General features: G+C 30.6%; 2 protein-coding genes across 2 annotated transcripts; both read right to left on the bottom strand.

The window, feature by feature from the left end:
- Window positions 1-2,104: 2,104 nt before the first annotated feature.
- On the bottom strand, window positions 2,105-4,817 carry LOC120086474 (cucumber peeling cupredoxin-like). Its single transcript, XM_039043148.2, has 2 exons — window positions 4,370-4,817; window positions 2,105-2,750 (listed from the first exon to the last, which is right to left on the bottom strand). The coding sequence occupies exons 1-2, from the start codon at window positions 4,545-4,547 to the stop codon at window positions 2,329-2,331; spliced, it is 600 nt and encodes a 199-aa protein (XP_038899076.1). The 5' UTR covers window positions 4,548-4,817; the 3' UTR covers window positions 2,105-2,328.
- A 2,653-nt stretch (window positions 4,818-7,470) lies between these two features.
- LOC120087130 (cucumber peeling cupredoxin-like) lies at window positions 7,471-8,767 on the bottom strand. The gene is made up of 2 exons (XM_039044022.2): window positions 8,596-8,767; window positions 7,471-7,853 (listed from the first exon to the last, which is right to left on the bottom strand). The coding sequence occupies exons 1-2, from the start codon at window positions 8,765-8,767 to the stop codon at window positions 7,471-7,473; spliced, it is 555 nt and encodes a 184-aa protein (XP_038899950.1).
- Between the last annotated feature and the right edge of the window lie 1,722 nt (window positions 8,768-10,489).

The raw sequence follows: 10,489 nt of genomic DNA, 5'->3' as shown, positions 1-10,489 counted from the left end.
CTTAAGAATAACAAGGTAATATTTTGGTGGAGTCCTCAATAGATGTTGTGTTACTGAGTTCATGGGAAGCAGAGGAGATTCGTTCGTAGTCTCCCCAAAAAGAAAATGTGAAGAATCGGCTATTCAAGGATTAGTTTCCATTTCCCTTTTTATTCTATGTAAATTCAATGAAAAAGCATGCTTAATAGTTGTTAGTTTATCCTTGTTTCCATCTTCCTCTATTTTATTGAGTTTGCAAAATGAAACTCGAGACGCCCAGCGTTCGTACGCTTCCATTGTGGCTGACAAACCTAGAGAAAGAAGGCGGCTACATTGCATAACAATCGAGAGTCAGAAAAAAAAATGTTTATTTTGAAAATAAATTCTCTAGATAAGGAAACAAATAATTAGCAAAAAACTTCCAAAAAATCTCACTAATAATTTTAGACAAGGAATCAAAGCACTAGCTAATAACAACAACCTAAGGAACAACTTGTGAGGCATCACACTTTGCAAAAGCATATCAAACTTAAAAACAAATATTGCCAATACACGTTGATTTAACAAACTCCCCCTTTAGCAATATTTTTTTAAGGCATGACAACATACCTCAGCACCACATCAACATAAATACAAGATATGTAGAGTTTATATAAAACATACCCTTCTAAACATTAACGGGGTATTTGGTTCACCAACATGAGTTGAGTTGAGGTGGTAAAAATTACCAACTCAATGTTTGGCACACCAATTTTAAATGTTGGTGGACTTGAGTTGATTTTTTTACCAACTCACCCCCAATTCTCCCTCCAACCCACCCTTACTGTCTCTCCCTCCAATGTTTTCAATAGCTCTACTCATTGGCTATTGTCAACAACTATCACTACCACAGTCTAGCGATACACTCTGACGACTGACTTCGGACACTAGCAATCACCTTCAACGATCATTCTTACAACCAACTCTGATGACCATCTTTGCACAAGCAACTCTGATCCGACGAAACGACCAATTCCAGGCTCTAGTAGCCACCTTTGACGACAACTCCACGACCAACTCTGATGACCGCTTTTCCGCAAGCAACTCCGACAACATACTTCAATCACCACCTTCGCATGGCCAACTCTAATGACTAACTCTTGGCTTCAGCAACCACCTTTGACGACAAATTCTGATGAAGACCATCCTCAATTATCAATTTCGGTGACAACCACCTCAGACAACCAATACTAACATTTACCTTAGGCGACCAACACCAACGAAGACCACTTCTAACGAGACCATTAATGACAATCCTAGTTTTTGTGAACATGTAAATAGACCCTTAATGACAACCCTATTTTTTGTGCACGTTCAACTCATACATTCTACGACTGTTAAAGTATATTATAGGATTGTTATATAAATAATAATATTTTGTTTATGTTAACATTTATGGTTGAATTAAAATTAATTGAGGGTGGTTAGGAATTAGAGAAAATGTTCATTTTATTGGAAGATGACATGTCTTTGGGGATGTATGTTCAAATTATATGGTGAAAATATGTTATGTTTTTCAAGAATGAAAAGCAAAAAGTTGGTTCAATTTTTAAGGTTCTTCAGTGTTCATGATCATTAAGGGCTAAATAGTTGTGAAATGTTTTCATTTGTTTGGAATATCTTTAGTGTTTAGGAATAGAAAAAAAACATATGTTATGTAATTGAGTGTTCAAAAATTGAATTTAAAATTTGTATTTAGTATATGTTTACTTTGTAGGAATTTGTTATGTTTTAAGAATGGGAAAACGTTAAGCAATTGTTAGTGTTAAAAAATTTTAGGAAAATATGTGTGCAGTGAAAAATTAAAAAAAAAAATAGCAAAAAAAGAAATAAGACAAAATCAATTTCGTTTAGAAAAGCTATACCAAATACTCTAACTAAACTAAACTCAACTCTGCACCTCAAACATAAACTTTCTGACTTAACTAAACTCAACTCAACTCAGCATCTCAAACACATACTCTAACTAAACTCAACTTAGCATCTCAAACATAAACATTTGAACTCAACTCAATTTTGCACCTCAACCAAAGAAAATCTAGCTCCACATATAATCTAACTTCCCAGGTAATAATTATTGACTCAATTTTGTGCCTAAAGTTCCGAAGGCAAAAAAGTAAATAACATAAATAAAAGGTATGGAGGAATACAACCAAATTCCATCACCCACTCGTTATCTATCTCACTTCTCAACTCTAAATAAACTTCCATAAACAAACTTAATAATACTTAACCAGATCAACAACCCCAACTTATTAATCTAAGAAGGATAAGAGATAAAAAAAAGGATCAAATGTTAATCCACATGATCTAAAACAACAAGCTGATAACAATGGCGGACAAGGTAACATAATGGATTGCCATCAGTACGGTGGAGGAAGCCGTCAAAGCCACTGAAGATCCATCACAGTTAAGTGGTGACGAAAACGACAAAATTGCAGGAGTTCGAGCACATGCATCAATGTGAGGAGGAGGCTGAGCAATGTTTGAAGAAGGCGGCATTGCACCGCCAGGAGTACTGGTGGAGACGGTGACGGTGACAGATAACTTTTGGCCTTGAACGCAATGACTGTCGATAGTACAAATGAAATAATGTACGCCTACAGTGTCGAGCTTCACTGTAGTCGGACCTGTAGTGACGAGACTTCCTATGGCATTGTATGTATTGCATGCATCAAATGACTCTTTTGGTACTTTAAGGACATTATGCATGTTGCTCTCAAAGTTAAATGCTGAAAAAAAATAGAAAAACAAATAATTTATCGGAATTTGTTTTTTTTTCTTAATTCAACAATATGAGAAGTCAATTGTATATATATATACATATACCCAAACCATATATACTCAAGCTAGCAATAAATGGTTCGGAACTTTTTTTTTAAAAAAATACAATACAAACAAAATAGATAAACTAAAAAATTCCATCACGAGAAACAAACATAGAAAACAGACATAAATCGTTTAGAACTTACTAACAGATGATCTTGCTATTCAATTTAGGTTAAAGTATGAGTTTAATTTGTTCATAAGCTTTTATCATTGTGTTTTATGTATTGCAGAACCCAAAACTATTCTATCCTATTGAATTCACTTTAAAAAGAGTCCAACTCTAACCATAACTTCAAAGATTTAGATGTCGCACTGAATAACAATTTCATTTAGTTCTTAATTAGCTTTTGAAATTTCTTCTTGTTTTTTTTTTCACTATTTCTTTCGTATGGTTATGATTATATATTTTTAAAGAAATATTTGAATTTTTAGTCAAATTTTAAATAAATAAACAATTTTTTTAGAATATTTTCTTGAACTAAAAAAAAAGTAGTTTCTAAATTTTTTTTTAAAAATAATTTGAATAAGATTTACAATACTTCCACAACCAAGATGAAAATTCTTGTAAAAAGTGAGAAAAATACATATTTTTCCATTAAAAAAAAACTAAAAAGTTATCATGAAAGGAGACCTTTGTTAAAATAGCAAGTACCACTATCTAGAAGATTCCTAAATACCATATGACATAAATGTATAAATTAAACTTCTCTTGAATTGTGTTGAAGTATGTAAAATGTAAATAAATATCTAAAAAGATCTAGCTTTCAATTCTTTAGCCTCCATGAAATTCCAATTTCTTGGGATAAGGATAAAAATCTCACAAAAATATCTAAGATATTTTATGGCTTATTTTCAGATTCACTGAATTTAACAAATATGTGTTTGACAGACAATATCAATTCTGTTTCTAAAAATTGTTGTTGGATTATGCTATTCAAATAGTGAAATTTTTTAAAACAATATTTTTATATTTGCATTATATCCTGATTTTGAATTGTGAATTTTAAAATGTGAAATTATATTAAATAATAAAAATATTTAAAAATATAATATGTCATGTTATAAACATAATACAAATTTTTAAAATTAAAATATATATTCTAATTATATAATTATACAAAAAAAAGTTGAATATAAAACATGTTCATAAATAAATTTTATTGCCGATTAATATTTAATATGTAACTACAACTAGTTTCATAATTTATAAATATAATATCAAACACATTTTAAATGTTTGTTTTAAATTAAAATCCAGTTTCTAAATCTTTTATAAGTGAAATACAAATATGTTTTCATTAAATCTCTTGTTCTCAAAATCTCTACTAGAATCCAAGTAGAAAGATCCTTCTACTTGGGTCCTAGGATCGAAATTTAAAATTAGAGACTAAGAGTGAAAAAATTAGAGTATTTGACAACCACTCAAAATAGATTTAAAATAAAAATGAATTTTTTGAAAAATATTTTTGTGAAGTGAATCGCCCTAAAATATTAAATTAAACGACGTAGAGAAGATTGATACTTAGATAATCGCCAATAGTGAAGTAGTTTTTAGAAGCCCAATCGGAATAGAAAGCAGCGCCGCCCTGCGGAACCGTCCAACCAGTGGAGTCTCCGACGACACGAACAGTCTGAGCAGTGGGATGGTGAACAAAAACCACCGCAATTAAACCCAAAACTAAACCAACTCCTCCCCCCATGTTTCTTCAGAAAAAATAAAAAAGGAAGAATCTCACACTCTAAAATGGAAGCTCTAAACAAGTTTGTGTTGTTTGACGAAAATGGGATATAAATTTATAAGAGTTAAAGGGGTGGAGGCCAGAGCATATCATAATCTAACATCTAATTTTGGGAATGGGGTAGCAATTGGGAAAGATACTCAGCTAAAGAGTATTTGACTGAATCCATCTTTGTACAACTCACTCACTTTTAACTAATAGAATAATTAACAAAGCTCCAAAAAATATTTTTCATTTAAAAAAGAGTTTTCTACGTGATAAATTATGATTAGACAATTGAACAAATTATACAAAACTGAGCCAAACCAAAGATTCAAATATGACGTAAAGGAAGGGCAATGAAATGGAAAAATGATGGTCAAAGTTAGAAAGAAGGTATGGGAAATAAGGCAAAGGGTAATGAATAATTAGGTGCAATAGTAAAAAATAGGTTTAAATCTTATTTTGGTTCCTAAATTTTGAATGATGTTCTATTGTAGTTCTTAAATTTTAAAAAATGCGTGATTTAGTCTATGAACTTTGAATATTGTTTTATTTTAATCCCTAAACTTTTAAAAATGTTCATTTTAGTCCTTAAACTTTTAAAAAGTGTTTATTTTGATCTCTTCTATATTAAGATTTTATTAACTCTTTAACAAAATAGCGATATGACTTGTATTTTTAGATGATTAAGTTATCAAATAAGTTAACTATTCTAAAAAGTTTCAAGTTTGAATAAGATGGCAAGGTGGGAGAATTTAAAATAAGTTTTTGTTCAAAATTTTGATTGTTTAGTATTTTGGATACATCTAGAGCCTAATCACTAAAAAATACAAACTCCCTCATGTTTCTCTCAAAGAGTTAACATAATTTTAATATTATGGACTAATAAAATAAATATTTATTAAAAATTTAGGGACTAACGAACGTTTATAAAAGTTTAGGGACCAAAATAAAATAAGAGGCAAAATTCGATGACTAAAATAGGATTTAAACCTAAATAATAATAATAATAACAATTCAATATTTTTTAAGAAAAAAGTTTTGCCACATGAAAAGTTTTAATTGGACAATTGCCAAACCACACCAAGTATTTTTCAAAGGCAAAAGCAAACAACTTGGTTTTGATACTCCATAAGTGGAATGTTTCAAATGGATACTTTGGAAGATAGACTTTATTTTCTAAGTCTTGTGTTATCCTACTTTTTCTTTTCTTGACCTTTTCCAAGTCTCCTCTCATTATATTTATTTTTCTCAATAAGAATAATAATTTTCATCTTAAAATATATTTTCACAATTTATAAAGAGGGTACTCATAGTGAAACAAATTGTTTAAGAAAATAATAAAAAAAAAAAAAAATTAACTGCACAGACTAATTTTAAGATTTATTGAAAATATATTGGACTAAAATAAAATAATAAGTGTATGGGTTAAAGCAGTATTTTAATAAATAAAGAAAAAAAAAAAGGAAGGAGGGTGAAAAAAAACATTGAAAATCGAAATACATTTTAAAAGAAAATCACGTTCAAATTTCAATCATAAGTATTTTTTAAGAACGAAAACTTTAGACAATGAAAAGTTAGAAATGGGAGAAAAAATTTAGGATGAGTGAATTTTGGAGATATATAAAATGTTAGAAAGACCGACAAATTCTAAAAAGATGAAATATTTGAAATGTTAGAAAAATAACAAAGACGAAAAATTAATAAGTGTCGAATATAAATTTAAAAATCTATATGTTTCTTGATAAAATTTCAATGCAAATATTCGCTAGTACTTTTGCAGCTTCTTTTTCATACTTTATTGTGATAGTCTTTTTAAATAGTTATTAATGGAGATGTAAAAATTTTGGAGTTAGAAAAAGTTAGATAAAATTTTGAAATTGAGAAATAAATTCTAAAAATAGTTTAGATAAACTTTACATTAATTTTCACAGATATTTTTAAAATTATAAGTAAATTTTAAAATAAAAGATTTGAAAATTCTTTGTAGTGTAAGGAACTCCTTTTAAAGGGTAAAAAATAAAAGAGTTGCATATAGTTAGAGATGGAAAGAAGAAATCCAAAGAGAAAAATGTTAGAGGAGGTAACAAGAATTGTCAGAGTAAAAAAGAAAGTTTCAAAAGATTAAAATGGAACATTACCTAAAAGGTTGATTAGTAAGTATTATTATGTATTTCTTTAGGGCTGTTTGGGGTCTAACATGAGATGGTATATCCCCACATCTTATATCATTTCAGTGTTTGGAGATCCATTATCGTATCTCACCGATTTTAATTGTTTGTGGACCTATTTTCGTAACGTGTTTTGTATCTCACCGTCATTTTCCTTCCGTGTATCATATATCATCTCAATGCTTGAACATACTCGATCATAACTCTCTAGACATCATAACTCTCTAGACATCAGAATCTTCACATTCTATATCATCATAGCGTCCCAAAAGCGCCCTAGAAAAAAATTAAATGTTCGTTATGTTTGGTCCTTCATTCCTTCATCATTGAACATCGAAAAAAATGAGTTTGAGTTTGCTATTAATACATGGAAACTTAAAAATATGATAGACATAATCAAAACCTTCAAAATCTTAGAAGAGCCACGATTAGACTTCACCTAATCTTATGTTCTCCCCTCCATTAAACAATGAATTTTTTTTTAAAAAAAAGTGTCACGGAACATATTTCTATTGGGTACTAATTAGGTTGTACAAAAGATGGATGCAGCCGGACTGCAATGAAAAGGTTTTGGAGAAACAAATACAGTACCGAAAGGATTAAGAATCTCATCAGCCATCACTTTCAACAAACTTCTATGAACAAGATAAATAGAAAAAATGATCAACAACCCCAACTTAATTATAAATAAATATGAAAATGGGAAAAAATATGTCACGTAAAATCCACATTTAGAACAGGTTCATAACAATAGCGGACAAAGTGACATAAATTGTTGCCGTCACTGCAGTGGAGGAGGATGGCGCCGGAGCTGTAGGAGATCCACTCTCGTTAGGTAGTGACGAGGACGGTGAATTTGCAGGAGTTGGAGTTGCCAGTGAAGAAGGCGACATGGCGCCACCGGAAGCGGCTGAGACGGAGATGGATAACTTTTGGCCTCCCGAACAGTGTTTACCAACGGTACAAATGAAGTAATGCATGCCAGCAGTGTCAAGTTTCACCGTCGCAGGGCCCGTTGTGAGGACATTTCCGATCCCTTTATCGGAACTGCACGCTTCGAAGGATTCTTTTGTTACTTTAAGTACATCATGTGCTCCGGTTGGGAACTTAAATGCTGCAAAAAACAAACTTTAGAACTTAATAAGTAAAAACAAATGATTTTGCTATAATTAAAGTGAGTTTTGTTCATTATAATTAAGCTTCTCAATAAAACAAATTAATGGATTTCGTCAAACTAAGTATAGCTCGATTGATTGATATATGAGTGTGTTAGAAACCACGATGTTCGTGGTTAAAATTTTCCTACCTCCAGTTGCATTCAAAAACTAAAAAATAGTAGTCATAGTAATTTTTTTTATCGAAATCGAAAATTTGCTTAGAAAACCACAAGTGATTACAAGATTAATTAGGAAAAATAAATGACAATACAAAGTTTTGGAATACGTCTTCTTAATCTGACACCATATTAAATCTCCTGTTCGCTCAAAAGTTTATATTTTACTAGCTAGGTTGTGGTACATGTTGATGAGCCCACATTATACTTGACCCCAAATCTCACAATTTTGACGAGAAAAAATTTGTTCTCTGGCAATACTTCAAAAACACATATGTGAGGAAATAATTGTTCGTTTGAACTCTCTTTGAATTGCTTCAATCAACTTTTTTTTTCATTTAGTTACAATTTAAGAGAAAAATGATCTCCTTATACAACACCCAATAGACACCTCCGAAAGACCTTTGAGGTATCTTAACGAAAGAACTTCGAGGCGGATGCACCTAGAAATTCATATACCGTGAAAAGTATAAATTCAAGCATGTGTATCATGAATCTAGGTTACTAATTTCTACATTCTTACAGAGAGAATCGCCAACGACAAAGGTGTTTTCATCAGCCCAATCAGAATAGAAAGTATTGCCCGGCGGAACCGTCCAACCGACAGTGTCGCCGACGACGTGCACCGTGGCAGTGGCATGTTGAACAAAAACAACAGCAATGAAACCCAAAACAAAACCAACTCCTCCTGCCATTATGTTATCTTTGTCTAAAATTAATTTTCTCCCTTTTCACTTTGGGGTTCTTGTGTTTGTAAAATGAAAATGGGATGTTAATATATAGAGAATTAAGGTATAATTTGGGGTTAGGGAAACGAAACTTGGTAGCCATGGAAGGGCCGAAAAAGAAGCTCATCAAATGGTTAAAATTAGAAAAAAAGGTATATGGGATACTAATTAGTGGAAGTTGGTTTTTACTCTATAAGTGGAAATTAGTTCCATTTCATAAGTTTTGGAAGAGAGATTAAACTTTCAAGATTATGTCCATCTGGTTGAATTCACTTAAAAAGTTTAAATTGATGGGTCAAGATCTCATCATCAATAACAATTATTATCACAATAAGAATATTATTTTTAGCGACAAAAATAAAACATCACTAAAGAAATAAAATCGTCGCAAAAAACCTTTAGTGACGTATAAAACAGCGTCGCATAAAACGTCGCTAAAACCTAGTTGGTGAATATCTTTAACGACGTTTTTTGAAAACAGTTTTCGTCGCAAACATGTATTTAGTCTCAAAGCTTGTTTTTCTCTAAAAAAACATTATTTATTAATTAAACCTAATCTTTGATAATGACGTTTCTTGTATATTTTGTACCTTTTGTATTTAAAGTCTAATACACATTCTAATCAATAGTGTATACACAAATAATCAAATAAAATAAGATAAAACCAATATATTAATAAAAGGTTGAAAATTAATATAAACATATGCAGTAGCTCTTTTGTATAAAATTTCAAAATAAAAAAAAACAAGTGAACGAATTAACGCAGACTATAATGTCTAAAAAAATATTCTATCCGCAAAGGAATGACAAGTCAACGATCCTTCATTCTTGTGCCCTTAACAATGATTGGTTTAATGCTGCACTTAAGTAACACTATCACAACCTATATTTTGAGTTTTATTTTTGAAATTTATGTTTGATTTCTACGCTATATTTTCTTGTACGTTTTTCATACACACACACATATATATATATTGACAATATGGTTATTATATTTTTAAAGAAACATTTGATTTTTTAATCTAATTTCAAAACAAAAACAAGTTTTCATGAAAACTAATTAAAAGAAAATAGTTTTTTGAAATTTGACTAATATTTTCTGTGGAGGGTGAAATTAAACCTAATTAAATCAAAGGTAGTTGAGCGAGCTAAGAGAACGAGTCGACCTAGAGGATTGAGCTAAGAAAAGGAAATCAAGCTCGACAAATAGCTCGAGCTAGGAAGCTAGGCTAATAGGTTTTTAGGTGGTTTTTTGCTATTTAAGACCAATGTTGTGAAGTATGCTTCATAGAGTAAAATAATAAAAAAATATATATATATAGTTTATTAGTACAATTTTACATGGATGGATCGTGAGAGGCCATGTTAAATGTTATAAAAAAAATTTCTTAACATGGTCTAAGCATGCAAGAGTCATGCATTACCTTGAAAAGAATTTATCAAATAAATTATTTTTTGGAGACTATTAAATTACCCATTTTTTGTTTTGTATAACTCAATTATTTGCGAAAGCAATTAATTAAGGAGATATAATCAAATTGTATTTGATAATTTGAGAATCTAGTGTCATGGTTCAACCCAAAAGTCAAGTTCATTAAAGGCTGAGATGTGTAACGGCCCAGACAATGATGATTCAGATGAAAAATGGATTAATTAATGATTGGTGATAGCTTGGAAGTTGAGAGTGCA

The sequence above is a fragment of the Benincasa hispida genome, chromosome 9 (genome assembly GCF_027475165.1).
Source record: "Benincasa hispida cultivar pf3 chromosome 9, pf3_genome.v1.1, whole genome shotgun sequence".
In the NCBI taxonomy this organism is placed as follows: Eukaryota; Viridiplantae; Streptophyta; class Magnoliopsida; order Cucurbitales; family Cucurbitaceae; genus Benincasa; species Benincasa hispida.
Note: the sequence above shows the minus strand (reverse complement) of the source record. Positions and strands in the feature narration are given on the sequence as shown.